This window comes from Lepidochelys kempii, chromosome 20 (assembly GCF_965140285.1).
Source record: "Lepidochelys kempii isolate rLepKem1 chromosome 20, rLepKem1.hap1, whole genome shotgun sequence".
Classification (NCBI taxonomy): domain Eukaryota; kingdom Metazoa; phylum Chordata; order Testudines; family Cheloniidae; genus Lepidochelys; species Lepidochelys kempii.
The window spans coordinates 8,346,808-8,361,164 of NC_136399.1; the positions used below are offsets into that span (position 1 = coordinate 8,346,808).

A 14,357-nucleotide genomic window follows, 5' to 3' on the forward strand; every position below is an offset into this window, starting at 1 on the left:
TGTTGCTCCCATGGTCTCCGGTCACTGGACGGCACCGTGCCGGTGTCAGCACTGAAAGGCTCTTGCACCTGAGACTGTGGCTGGCCTGGCTCCGAGGAGACCATCCTGCAAGTGTGCTTCCCGTTGGCCTGAGGCTGCCTTGTGGATTCAGGTCTCCATCTGGGGAGAGGAGAGATCGTGGCTGTATGACTGTCACATGCATGCCCTAGCGTACGACTGGGGTAGCAGAGCAACTGGGGCATTGCCAAAAGCAGTGCCATGAGAAGATAGAGGCTGCAGGTCCAGTATAATGAGGCCCAGGATGGCAGCAGTTCGTCCTACTCAGCCAGGAAATGTACCTGTTTACAGAGTGCACATCCGAATCCTAGGGACGCCACCCAGCCTGGCACAGGAGCACCTTGCAGCTTAGTCATTAGCACCGTTCCCTCTAAGCTGCGCACATGCGCGCGCACACAGATCCTAAACCCCGTGCACACAGCGAAACGCCGTGCACACACAAATTTGCCCAGAAGCACAATTTGCACAGAAGAAATTTTTTGTGCACACGGCCTGTCAAAAATTAGAGGGAACGTTGGTCATTAGAGGAGGTGCTAAACAGACTCTGAGAACTACATAAACCAGAGCAAAGAGGAGCAAAGCAGGTGGTGCCTGGTACATTGCTGGGATGTCAAGATTTCTTGGGCAGACCTAGCACCTTTGGCATGGCTGCAGAGGTAGCAGCTGAGCCAGTTTGGAGGTGGAGGAGGGGCTCTCTACAGCAGGCATGCAGCTCTTCACTGAGTAATGTTCCAGAAGGGTGGATCTTGATTCCCATATCATGGTGTAACCTCTACCCCACCTTTTTAGTGTTGTATCTGACTTCTAATGTGTCCTTAGCCTTTGTAGTTCAAGGAGAGAGGGGCTTCCAAGTAGGCACTGGAATGCAAACCTGACTTGGAATCTCTGTTTTCCTGGCATTTTTGGTATTGCAAAGAGTGGCTGGGAGTCTGTTATTAACTCTACCATTTGCTTTACGTTGTAGCGTCCACTCCTGCAGAACAGGTGACCCAGAGCCAGCAGGGAGGTAGGTGGACCTATATCTGCAGAGGTGGAACCTTGCATAGTGAGGTCCAGGGAGAGGGAAGAGGAGAGAGGATCTATTCCTGGAAATGCACAGAGACCCAAATAGGGACTCTGAGTAGATGTGCCAGTTGTAGAAACGCAAATGAGAGTCGCTATGAAAAGATAGGCTAAGGCACTGATGCAGGAATGCGTTAAGAATGAGAGGGAGATGTGCAGGGAGAACAGACAGATCCAGTAGGAATTATTTAAAGGAATATGAAAATGTCTGCTTCTTTGACCCTGCACCTGCATCCTTCATGCCCTGATACTGGCAGATAGTGCAATAATTCAGGGCAACAGCAGTTATGGGACTGTCCTACTAGGCCCTCACTTCTTCCTAACCTTTTCTCTGGTATCTTACTTCTCTGCAAGAATGTGGGAAGGAAAATGTGTGCAAATGAGAGGCACTCGCAAGAGAATAGCCCCAGTGCCCTTCTCTGGTTTGTATGTTCAAACTTAGTGCAGCTTGTTTGTGTGTAACCAATGTGATACAGCATGGCCAGAGGGCAGCAGGAGAGTACTAGAAGGGAGCCTTATTCCCTGTAGAGGGAAGAAAGTTTGCTATAGACTAATTAGAGCACCTGAAGTCAGTCACATGATAAAAAACCTCTGCTTCAATCAGACCAGGAGGAGTTGGAGCAGAGTGGTTTGGAGTTGGAATAGAGAGCAGTTTGAAGGAGTTGAAGTAGAAGAGAGTTTGGAGAAGTGCCATGGCTGGCTAGACGACCAAGACCCTAGGTAAAGAGACACCCAGCTTGTGCAGAGAGGGAAGGCAGGAAGCCCCACAAACTGAAGAGCAAGAGAGGGAAGTAGCCCAGGGGAAGGAGCACTAGTTCAAGTGGTTTACCACGATCCCTAGGGCCCCTGGGCTGGGACCCAGAGTAGAGGGCGGGCCCGGGTCCCTTCCTCTCCACTATCCTTCTCTGGGTTACTAGTAGGACAGTAGATACTCTAGTTCAAGGGCAGGAAACTGCGCCCTGAACCCCCAGAAGAGGAAGCGCGGCACCCATCATAATCGTACCGGCAATTTGCCACACATGGTGTCAGGTGTGGGATCTACACGCTGGGGACTTAAACCAGGGTTAGCCAAAACCTTCCCATCCCTAAGATGGACGACGTGGTCAAGGCCCTAATACAGGCCACCGCCACACAGCACGAGGCTACCCGGGTCCAAGCAATCGCCCAAAAGGAGGCGACTCGGATGCAGCAGGAGACTAATCGTCTGTTGATGAGTCAGGCTGCCCAGGACTGAGCCCTGCTGCAAGAGCTGGTGAACCAGATGAAGGCCCTTATGGAGCTGAACTGCAACTGGACCCAGACCATATGGGCCAGCCACTACCTACAGAAAATGACATGGGAGGATGATGTGGAGGCATACTTCCTGGCTTTTGAAAGAGCAGCCCTGCGGGAGGCTAGGCATCCTCGCCCCGTTCCTGTGTGGGGGAGGCCCAGAAGGTCTACTACGATATGGCCGCGGCGACTGCAGCAGATTACCCCCAGCTGAAGGCAGAGATCTTGGCCAGATCCAGAGTAAAGATGGCATTGCGAGCCCAGAGGTTCCATGAGTGGCAGTATACAGAGGACAAGACACCCCGATCGCAATTGTTTGACCTGATCCACCTGACCGGGAAATGGCTGCGTCCTGAGGCCCTCAGCTCTGAGAAGATGACGGAACTCCTGGTACTGGACCAGTATATGAGGGGGCTACCACCAGGCCTCCGGGCTTGGGTTGGCCAGAATGACCCCTCCACCTATGATGAGTTGGTTGCCCTCGTGGAAGGACAGCTGGCAGCCCGCGAACTGTTCCAGACCCAAGGGGGTGAGACACGGCAAACCAGGAAGCCAGTCCCAAACCCAAGGCCCCGGACTATCGAGAACTCCAGGAGAACCGTAACTGGGTGGAAAGACACCGAGGAATGGCCCGAGGCCAAGAAGGGATCTGGGGGTTTGGGAAGAGAGGGATGTGAGGGCCGGCCAAATAGCCCCAGGCAGACGGTGGCAACCAGAATAAGGGGGAAATGTTATGTGTGTGGGGAATTGGGGCATATAGCAGCCCAATGCCCCAACAGAGAAGAGCCTATGCAATGTAATCTGGGGGATCACAGGGAGCAATGTGGCCTAATTGGCCTGGTAGGGGTCGCAATGACCTCGCATGGGTATATAAGATCAGTAAAAATGAATGGTATTGAGACCATAGCATTAGTAGATTCCAGGAGTGCTGTCACGCTGGTCATGGGGAAGTTGGTGGGGCAAGACCAACTTCCCCAGGCCAAAAACACAGTTCATGGCACCGTAAATTTCTGCCCCACAATCCCAGTACAGATTGAGATCCAGGGGAATACTACCAGGGTGACTGCAGGGGTGGTCCCCAGGCTCCCCTACCCTGTCTTAATTGGTAGGGACTTCCCCAGGTTTGAGAGTTTACTCCCCCCAGTAGAGCCAGGGGAGGGTAGCAACCCCCAGGCTGAGATGGAGGCACCTACAGATAGCCTCACCCCAGCATTTGCCGAATTTGCCCCAGAGTTCTTCTCATCCCCCGGAAAACCCTGAAAGTCTAGGCGGGAAAGGAGAGCAGATAAAAGATTAGGGACCAGGATTCTAGCAGAGAACCAGAAAACCTCCCTTGTTGGTAGGTGAACCCGTTCAGGAGGCCAGGAGATAATTCAGGCCAGTGAGGACTCAGAGGCGGTTCCTAGCCCAAGTAGGGGCAATCCAGGGGGCGGAGTAGAAACAGGCCCCCTGGAATTAGGTCAGATTGGTACCACACGGGAGAATTTCGGGCAGGACCAAGCCAATGACCCGCTCACTATATGCGAATGTGAGGGAGGAGGTAGTGGAAGTAAATGGCGTACCTGTGGAAGGAAAGACCAAAGGTCCAAGGCCATATTATGTGCTCAGACATGATCTGTTGTACAGGATAGAGCAAATACGAGGGGAAGAAGTAGAGCAACTCTTAGTCCCACGGAAACACACAAGGGCAGTACTAGAGTTAGCTCACAGTCATCTATTTGGGGGACATCTAGGAGTAGTCAAGACACTGGATAAAGTCCTAAGAAGGTTTTATTGGCCAGGAATATGTGCAGAGGTCCAGCGCTATTGTGCCTCTTGCCCTGAATGCCAGTTGCATAGCCCCCGACCTCACTTGCGGGCCCCATTAGTACCTTTGCCTATTATTGAAGTCCCTTTCGAGAGGATAGCCATGGACATAGTGGGCCCACTGGAAAGATCAGCATGGGGCCACCGAAACATACTAGTCATCCTTGACTATGCCACGTGGTATCCAGAAGCCATTCCTTTAAGAAACCCCACATCCAAGGCAATAGCAAAAGAACTACTCCAGGTTTTTGCAAGAGTGGGCATCCCTAAGAAGATCCTGACAGACCAAGGAACCCCTTTCATGTCAAAATTAATGAAAGACTTACGTACCCTACTCTGCATCCAGGCCATAAGGACCTCAGTCTACCATCCACAAACAGATGGACTGGTCGAGCGGTTTAACCGTACCTTTAAAAGTATGATCCGGAAGGTGGTAGCACAGGATGGAAAAGACTGGGATACCCTTCTACCGTATCTAATGTTTGCCATACGGGAAGTCCCGCAGGCGTCCACAGGTTTCTCTCCCTTTGAACTACTATACGGACACCACCCTCGTGGAATATTAAATATTGCCCAGGAAGATTGGGAAGAACAACCCAACCCAGGAAAGAATGTCATTGAGCATGTGACAGTTGAGAGAGCGAATAACTCAAGTAACCCCTAGTACGAGAACATTTGGAAAAAGTACAAGAGGCCCAGCGGACATCTTACAACCGTCGGGTGAAAGTACAGAGATTTCAGCTTGGGGAACGGATGATGGTGCTAGTGCCGACAGCAGAAAGCAAAATCCTGGCCAGCTGGCATGGACCATATGAGATAGTGGAAGCCATTGGGGAGGTGGACTATAAGGTCAGATAACCAGACCACCGAAGGCCAAAGCAAATCTACCACATCAATTTACTGAAGCCCTGGTGTGACTGAGAGAGATGCCTGGTCATTCGGGGAGCTCCACCCCTGACAGATGACCCACAGAGGCAGGTGAAGATATCTCCTGAGTTAACTCCAGAACAACGAACAGAGGTCATTGATATGATCCAAAGGAACCAGGACACATTCTGTACACAGCCGGGCCGTACGACACTGGTCCAACATCATATTGTCACCAGTCCCGGAGTAAGGGTGACGATAAGACCGGTACCAAATACTGGAAGCTAAAAGGGAAGAAATTAGGACAGAAGTGAAGAAGATGCTGGAACTCAGGGTTATTAAAGAATCCCACAGCCAGTGGTCCAGCCCTATCCTCCTAGTCCCCAAGCCTGACTGCACCCTGAGGTTTTGCAATGACTTCTGGAAGTTGAATGAAGTATCCCAATTCAATGCCTATCCGATACCACGAATTGACGAGCTACTTGATCAGTTAGGCAAGGCCCGATAGCTAACCACTCTGGACCTGACCAAAGGATATTGGCAAATTCCCCTGGCCGAGAATGCCAAGGAAAAGACTGCCTTCTCTACACCCGATGGCCTGTTCCAATACACTGTCCTCCCTTTCAGACTCCATGGGGCCCCTGCAACATTCCAATGACTTATGGACAAATTGCTGTGACCCCATGTCAAGTATGCTGCCGCCTGTCTAGACAACATAGTCAACCATAGCCCTGACTGGGAAACGCACCTCGAAAAAGTAGAAGCGGTGCTAGACACCCTTTGGAAGGCCGGCCTCACTGCCAACCCTCTCAAGTGCATGATGGGGCTAGCTGAGGCCAGATACCTCGGGTATGTAGTAGGGAGAGGTTTGGTGAAACCCCAATGGAACAAAGTGAAGGCAATACAAGGTTGGCCTCGACCAGTCCACAAAAAGCAGGTCAGAGCATTTTTAGGGATCATAGGATACTATCTGAGATTCATCCCTCATTTCGCCACAAGAGCAGGGCCATTGACAGATTTGATAAAGGCTCGGGGCCCCAAGATAGTAAAGTGGACTGATGCAGCAGAAGGAGCATTTGCAGATTTAAGGACAGCCCTTTGCTGCCATCCAGTACTCATAGCCCCAGACTTCGAGAAGGAATTCATCCTACAAACAGATGCCTCGGAGGTAGGGCTAGGAGCCGTCCTTTCACAGATGGTAGGGGAGGAGGAACACCTGATCTTATACCTCGGCCGGAAACTCCTCCCCAGGGAACAAAAGGACGCCATCATTGAAAAGGAATGTCTGGCGGTAAAATGGGCTATGGAGACTCTCCACTACTACCTACTGGGGCAGCGGTTTACCCTTGTGACAGACCACGCCCCACTCCAGTGAATGCACAGAAACAAGGAGAAGAACTCAAGAGTGACTAGGTGGTTCCTGTCCCTGCAGCCCTTCCATTTCTGGGTACAGCATAGGGCCAGAAGCCAACACGGCAACGCTGATCGCCTATCATGACAGCACTGCCTCTCGTCCCAAGTAGCCCAGCCCCATGTTGTTGAGCAGGGAGGGGGGATATGTGATACAGCATGGCCAGAGGGCAGCAGGAGAGTACTAGAAGGGAGCCTTATTCCCTGTAGAGGGAAGAAAGTTTGCTATAGACTAATTAGAGCACCTGAAGCCAGTCGCATGATAAAAAACCCCTGCTTCAATCAGACCAGGAGGAGTTGGAGCAGAGTGCAGTTTGGAGGAATTGAAGTAGAGGAGAGTCTGGAGAAGTGCCATGGCTGGCTAGAAGACCAAAGCCCTCACTTCTTCCTAACCTTTTCTCAGGCATCTTACTTCTCTGCAAGAATATGGGAAGGAAAATGTGTGCAAATGAGAGGCACTCGTAAGAGAGTAGCCCCAGTGCTATTCCCTCTCCCCCCCAAGAAGAGGAAGCGTGGGACCCATCACAATCGTACTGGCAATTTGCCACACAAAGTTTATTCTTTGAGTGCTTTGCACAACAGCAATACTGCCTTTCAACATCAGTACAATAGCAGTTCACACCTCCATGAACTCACTCGCTGTGGACATAACCTCATCCAGAATATAGCTCTGATCCCACAGTAATCCATTTCTTCAGAAACTTCTTTTCTGGGCCAATAAATGGAATTGTCTAATTTTATTGTCTTCTTTATCCTTCTTCCCACATAGTCTGCAGTGATCCGCTCAAGGTCATTCTTGGCAGTATCATTGGTGCACACGTGGAGGAGCAGGAAGTGGTAGTGATCGGAGGGCTTGATGAATCTCGGCATTCTCTCCATCACATCGTGAATCCTAGCTCCTGGCAAGCAGCAGACTTCTCGGTTTTCCCGGTCGGGGCGGCAGATAGATGACTCAGTCCCCCTGAGGAGAGAGTTCCTGACCACCACCACCCGCCTCCTTCTCTTGGGAGCGGTGGTCGTGGAATCCCCAACCCTAGGACAGTGCATCTCATGCCTTCCAATCAGCAGAGTCTCCTTCTGTTCCCTTCCCTCAGATGTATCATCTAGTCCACTCTCCGCATTAGTACCTGTGGAGAGAACAAGAAAATGGTTGCTTACCTGTATCTGCATTGCTGGTACGTTGACACTTCCCTTTCTTCTTCTGGAGGTCACATGCTGCCAAATTTCCTCACCATCCTTCTGTCCCTGCTGCGCAGCCTGCTCTGAATCTTCAGAAAGTTGTGCCTGTAGAAGCATATCCTGACGTCTGTCCAGGAAATCTTCAGTTTCTCTTATGCAACGCAGGGTCAATACTTGTTTCTCCAGACCTTGAACCTTCTCTTCCAATATGGAGACGAGCTTGCACTTTGTACAAAGTCGCTTCTGTCCTGTGGAAGAAAGACAAACATGGCACATCCTGTGCAGGTCACAACAGCTGAACGCTCACCATCCATATTACCTTCCTTCTATGAGCTTCCTCAGAAGTTGTAGTAACTACTCAGAGAAGCCTGCAAGATGTAAGCCTCAGTGGGCTCTCACCAGGCGAACTTCTGCTGTTCGCCGCTCAGCTGGTTTGCAGTTGACTGGCTTTTTATAACAGTCAGGCCCACTCAAGGCTCACCTGGAACAAAGCACTCCCAATTCACACTTTTCAAACAATCAAGCACATGGTCAAACTGTCCCTGCAACAGACACTCAGATACTCACCAACGCCGCCCCACTCGTGCAACACTTAGCGTACCTCCTCTCAGACAGATCCCAGGCAAACTCCCTCTGTTAGCCTGTTATCACACTTGGAGTTGCAGCTAGCAAGGGATGTTAAGAGTAACAAGAAGGGTTTCTTCAGGTATGTTAGCATCAAGAAGAAAGTCAAGGAACGTGTGGGCCCCTTACTGAATGAGGGAGGCAACCTAGTGACAGAGGATGTGGAAAAAGCTAATGTACTCAATGCTTTTTTTGCCTCTGTCTTCATGAACAAGGTCCACTCCCAGACTACTGCACTGGGCAGTACAGCATGGGGAGGAGGTGACCAGCCCTCTGTGGAGAAAGAAGTGGTTTGGGACTATTTAGAAAAGCTGGACAAGCACAAGTCCATGGGGCCGGATGCACTGCATCCGAGAGTGCTAAAGGAGTTGGCGAATGTGATTGCAGAGCCGTTGGTCATTATCTTCGAAAACTCATGGCGATCGGGGGAGGTCCTGGATGACTGGAAAAAGGCTAATATAGTGCCCATCTTTAAAAAAGGGAAGAAGGAGGATCCTGGGAACTACAGGCCAGTCAGCTTCCCCTCAGTCCCTGGAAAAATCATGAAGCAGGTCCTCAAGGAATCAATTCTGAAGCACTTAAAGGAGAGGAAAGTGATCAGGAACAGTCAGCATGGATTCACCAAGGGCAAGTCATGCCTGACTAATCTAATTGCCTTCTATGACGAGATAACTCCCTCTGTGGATGAGGGGAAAGCAGTGGACGTGTTGTTCCTTGACTTTAGCAAAACTTTTGACACTGTCTCCCACAGTATTCTTGCCAGCAAGTTAAAGTAGTATGGGCTGGATGAATGGACTATGAGGTGGATAGAAAGCTGGCTAGATTGTCGGGCTCAACGGGTAGTGATCAATGGCTCCATGTCTAGTTGGCAGCCAGTATCAAGTGGAGTGCCCCAAGAGTCGGTCCTGGGGCCGGTTTTGTTAAATATCTTCATTAATGATCTGGAGGATGGCATGAATTGCACCCTCAGGAAGTTTGCAGATGACACTAAACTGGGAGGAAAAGTAGATACGGTGGACGGTAGGGATAGGATACAGAGGGACCTAGACAAATTGGAGGATTGGGCCTAAAGAAATCTGATGAGGTTCAACAAGGACAAATGCAGAGCCCTGCACTTAGAACGGAAGAATCCCATGCACCACTACAGACTAGGGACCGAGTGGCTAGGCAGCAGTTCTGCAGAAAAGGACCTAGGGGTTACAGTAGACAAGAAGCTGGATGTGAGTCAACAGTGTGCCCTTGTTGCTAAGAAGGCAAATGGTGTTTTGGGATGTATAAGTAGGGGCATTGCCAGCAGATCGAGGGACGTGATCGTTCCCCTCTATTCGACATTGGTGAGGCCTCATCTGGAGTACTGTGCTCAGTTTTGGGCCCCACACTACAAGAAGGATGTGAAAAAATTGGAAAACCTCCAGTGGAGGGCAACAAAAATGAATATGGGATTGGAACACATGACTTATGAGGAGAGGCTGAGGGAACTGGGATTGTTTAGCCTGCGGAAGAGAAGAATGTGGGGGGATTTGATAGCTGCTTTCAACTACCTGAAAGGGGGTTCCAAAGAGGAGGGATCTAGACTGTTCTCAGTGATAGCAGATGACAGAACAAGGAGTAATGGTTTCAAGTTGCAGTTGGGGAGGTTTAGGTTGGATATTAGGAAGAACTTTTTCACTAGGAGGGTGGTGAAGCACTGGAATGTGTTACCTAGGGAGGTGGTGGAATCTCCTTCCTTAGAAGTTTTTAAGGTCAGGCTTGACAAAGCCCTGGCTGGGATGATTTAGTTGGGGATTGGTCCTGCTTTGAACCAATGACCTCCTAAGGTCCCTTCCAACCCTGATATTCTATGATTAAGAGAGGCTGGTTTTAAAACAGAAGTTATATTCATTTCACTTGATCAGGATCTAATTCTCTAGTGTGTGGACAGATCATTCCTTATTTGTGCATCATACTGACAAACTCCGGTGGAACTGCTTTTCTGTCTGGCTATTCGTGGGTTGCTGTCAGTCTGGCTGTCTTAGCGCTCTACTGTTCACTTGCTTTAACATATGTTATGCAAAGTGCAGCCGACAGATACATTAGTGGCTGAACAGTCGTTCCAGCTCAGCAGACACATCCATCTAGCTTTCAGTCTCCTGAGCATACACTCCACCATCTCCCCGCACCTGCTGAATGTATTGCTCAATCTGTGTGTCTGCCGTGGCAAGGAGAAATATGAGGTCATCTCCAGGCTAAAGGGAAAGCATGTCCATGCTCTTGCTGCCTAACATCTCTGCAACATTTCATGTTGTTGATCACCCAGCTCTCCTGTCCTGCTCTGACCCTCTCCAGCAGAGGTTGATGGAAATGTCCTGAAATGGCTCAGGACGTTCCTCTTGCACAAAACCCAAACTACTATCCTCCTATTCAGTATTCATACAGTGCCTTTGGGAGAGCTAGTGAGGCGGTGCAGGCTGGTGCCCCAGCAGTATGCAGACAGCACCCAGTTCTGCAAAACCTGAATGCCAAACATAAATGACTCCATTTCCTGCTTGCACGGTGCCTAGAATTGTCATCTCAGTGAAGCAAAACCCAAATAAGGTGAAGGTGAAGTCAGGGGGAGCACCCTTCCTGCATAACAACTCCCACTTTTAGGGGCATCTGTATCTAAATGGATTTAACAATTTACACCCTTGGGAGCTCCCTTCAGCTCTGCCCTGAATAGCCACAGCTGCAAAACACCTCCTCTTTCACCTGCAGGTGGCCAGAAGGTATCGCACAGTTTTGGTCTGGCCATGATGATCTGCACTTTACATCCACATCAAGCTCAAAGAAAAAATGTTCACCAAAAAGGTGAGTAGCGATTGGACATCTAACATAGTCAATGCCAGTGAAGCTGGGGTAGGATCAGAGGTTAAAATAGGGAAAGAACAAGTTGAAGACATCTAATTTGTGTAAGAAATTTTTAAGTCACCAGGACCTGATGAAATACATCCTTGACTACTCAAAGAGCTGACAGAGGAGATATCTGAGCCATTAGCCATTATCTTTGAAAAGTCATGGATGATGGGAGAAATTCCAGAGGACTGGAAAAGGGCAAATGTAGTGCACATCTATAAAAAGAGAAATAAGGACAACCAGGGGAATTACAGACCAGTCAGCTTAACTTCAGTACCCAAGAAGACAATGGAGCAAATAATTAAGCAATGAATTTGCAAACACCTAGAAGATAATAAGGTGATAAGTAACACTCAGCGTGGACTTGTCAAGAACAAATCATGTCAAACTAACCTAATAGCTTTCTTTGACAGAGTAACAAGCCTTGTGGATGGGGGGAAGCAGTAGATGATGTGATATATCTTGACTCTAGTAAGGCTTTTGAACTGTCTTCTCATAAACAACTTGGGGAACTACAACCTAGATGAAGCTACTATGAGCTGGGTGCATAACTGGTTGGAAAACCATTCCCAGAGAGTAGTTATCAATGATTCAGTCAAGCTGGATGGGTATATTGAGTGGTCCCACAGGGATCGGTTCTGTTCAATATCTTCATCAATGATTTAGACAGTGGCAGAGAAAGGACACATAAAGTTTGCAGGCAATACCAAGCTGGGAGGGGACCTACCATCTGAATTTTTTCCAGATATGCTGATTCTACTTGTTCTCAGTGGAAGTGCTCAGCCCCACTGAAAAGCAGCCTAGAACTTGGGGGACCTAGGTTCAAGTCCCTGCTCTTTCACAGTCTCCCTGTATGATCTGGGGTGTCTCTTAGCCTCTCTGCCCTTCAGGTCCCCCTTCTGTACAGTGGGGATAATGGCAGTGCTCTGTATCACATAGGTTTACAAGGGCAAATACATTAAAGTTTGTGAGGTGCCCAGATACTAAGGTGCAGGGGCCAAATAAATACCCAGGAGAGAGTATGATTTTATCTTGGTTTTCTTGTAACCAAAAGCTGCCGAGCATATCTGGTATGGGAGCTGCTTTATTGCTGCATTGGTAAAGAGGTTAGTATCTGTACACCGTACAGTAGGGCAGCAATCTTTAATGTGCACGGGCAAACGCTATGTTACTTCCACAAGCAGCCATGTAAAAGGCCAGCTCAGTAGTTGATATGTTCCTCATGGTCCAAGCAGACACTGCCAAGGTTGTCTCAGTCAGCACATTACCCTTTGCTTAGCACAGACCCTGCTGTTTGGGTTAATCTATTATATTTTTGGCACTGATGGTTACTCTGCCTTAGAAGCATTGCCTTAGAATAGCGGACTGTAGAATCCCTGCTTTCCAAGCTAGGGACAAGACAGTGATAATGTCGTTACCTGCTCGTGCAAGGTCACCAGTAGAGCAGTGGCTCTTTCAGTCCCTGTGCTCTTACATGAAATACCATAGATTCAAAGAAACTGCTCAAGTGGAATTTAGTATTATAGAGCTAAACCATGATTTGCTTCATCTTCTGTTACTATGAAGATCAGGCAATGACTGTCACCCATTGCTTAATGCCATGGCTGGACATTGTCTGTCTGTACAGACTTCTCTAACAATGCTACTGTGGAGATGCAGAAATGTGTTTGTCTTGCCTGTGCCAAAATTTATCTCAGAAGCCTCTGAAGACTGAGACACCTGAGCATAATCCAAGGCATTGCTCAGGTCAATAAAGACTTTGTTGAGGTGATTGTTTGGTCACGGGACATTTTTCTATAGCTGTGAGACAGCAACAAACTCCTTGACAGGAGTGCATTTTCCACCACCACACTACCTGAGTATATGGTGTCTATAAGACCATAGATGCTAGAGATGGAAAAGTCCTATTTGTCTGTCCTTGGCTAGTGAATGCTACGAAGTATTCTCCAGGACTTTGCCCTGTCTAATTTTGAATGTCTCAAAAAATGGGTCTTTCACTGTATCCCTTGAAGAGACCTTTGCGCAACTGAATAGATCTCTGCAACTAAGGAAATATTTTCCTAACATCCAGCTTAAATTTTCCATCTCTGTATTTTATCCCATTCCTCCTAGTTATACTGCCTTAGATCATCCTAACCAATTCCTGCATGCATGTTGCCTCCCTTAGTCATTGCTGCATTGTACAAATCACATATTAAGAGTGGGATTTTCAAAGCCTTCCGCTTCGGCCTAATTCTGCTCTCATTAAGTAACACTAAGATTAACTTTGATGTGGGAGTCAGGCCAATGCTAAATGCCTTTGAAAAGCCCACTCTAACAGTCTTCATGTTGATTTACTATTTGTGGGCACCATGCTTTTTTGTCCAGAAATCTGTCTGAAACATTTTATTAATAATAATCCCCATTCCCTGTATAGCATCTTCCATCAGCTGGTATCAAAGTGCTTTACAAAGGAGGACAGTATCATTATCCCCAGTTTATAGATGGGGAAACTGAATTACAGAGAGGTGAAAGGACGCAGCTGGGGGTGGGTCTGAGCCCAGGAGCAGGGCCATGGCTGGGGCCAGGAGTGGAAGCGGAGCCGCAACCAGGCTGCAGTGGGGGGCAGCTACTGGGTCTGGGTCCAGGTACAGCTCCGCTTCCAGCCCTGCCTCCAGCCTCAGTCCCGAGCAGGGAATGGAGCTGTGGCCAAGACTAGGGGTGGGGCAAGAGCAGAGCCACACCGAGGCTGGGGACGGGAGCCAGGGACGCGGATGAGGGCTGGGAGGGGCTAAGTGGTACTCTCCCCTCCCATGGAGGCTGACCTGGGCCCTGCTGTGCCCTCCCCCCCAACGTTCCTCTTTGCCCCCCACAATTTGGGAACCTCTATTCTAGGCCATGCTCCCTGTAGCTCTCTCTAGAGATGCCTCTGAAATTAGCATAGTCCTTCTTGGGACCTTCATTTATGATGAAGCTGGTGTTATTTTGAACGTTTGAAAAACGCAGAACGTTTCTCTGCATTCAGATATTACAGAGGAGTTCTGTTGCTGTGGATGGTATATCCCATCCACATCTATAGAGTTGTACGTCACTTCCCAGTCCAGACTGGGGGCTATTTATTATGAGTCTCTATTAGCGGTTTTCCTTGGGAGTTCAGTGGGTGCAATGAAAGATGGTTCTGTGCTTTACAAGCTTTATCACCTACACAAAGCATGTCTGAATTATTCCAC

At 48.9% G+C, this 14,357-nt stretch overlaps 1 protein-coding gene across 10 annotated transcripts in view; it reads left to right on the plus strand.

Annotated features, from left to right (window-relative positions):
• WIZ (WIZ zinc finger) overlaps positions 1-14,357 on the plus strand; it is a 157,635-nt gene that overhangs the window by 72,875 nt on the left and 70,403 nt on the right. For 5 of the 10 annotated variants that reach the window (XM_078849683.1, XM_078849686.1, XM_078849684.1 and 2 more), the window contains one exon: positions 11,011-11,103. The exons of the other annotated variants lie outside the window; for them this stretch is intronic. In XM_078849683.1, the coding sequence (XP_078705809.1) occupies positions 11,011-11,103 (93 nt within the window). The remainder of the gene's footprint in view (positions 1-11,010; positions 11,104-14,357) is intronic. 10 annotated transcript variants of the gene reach the window in all.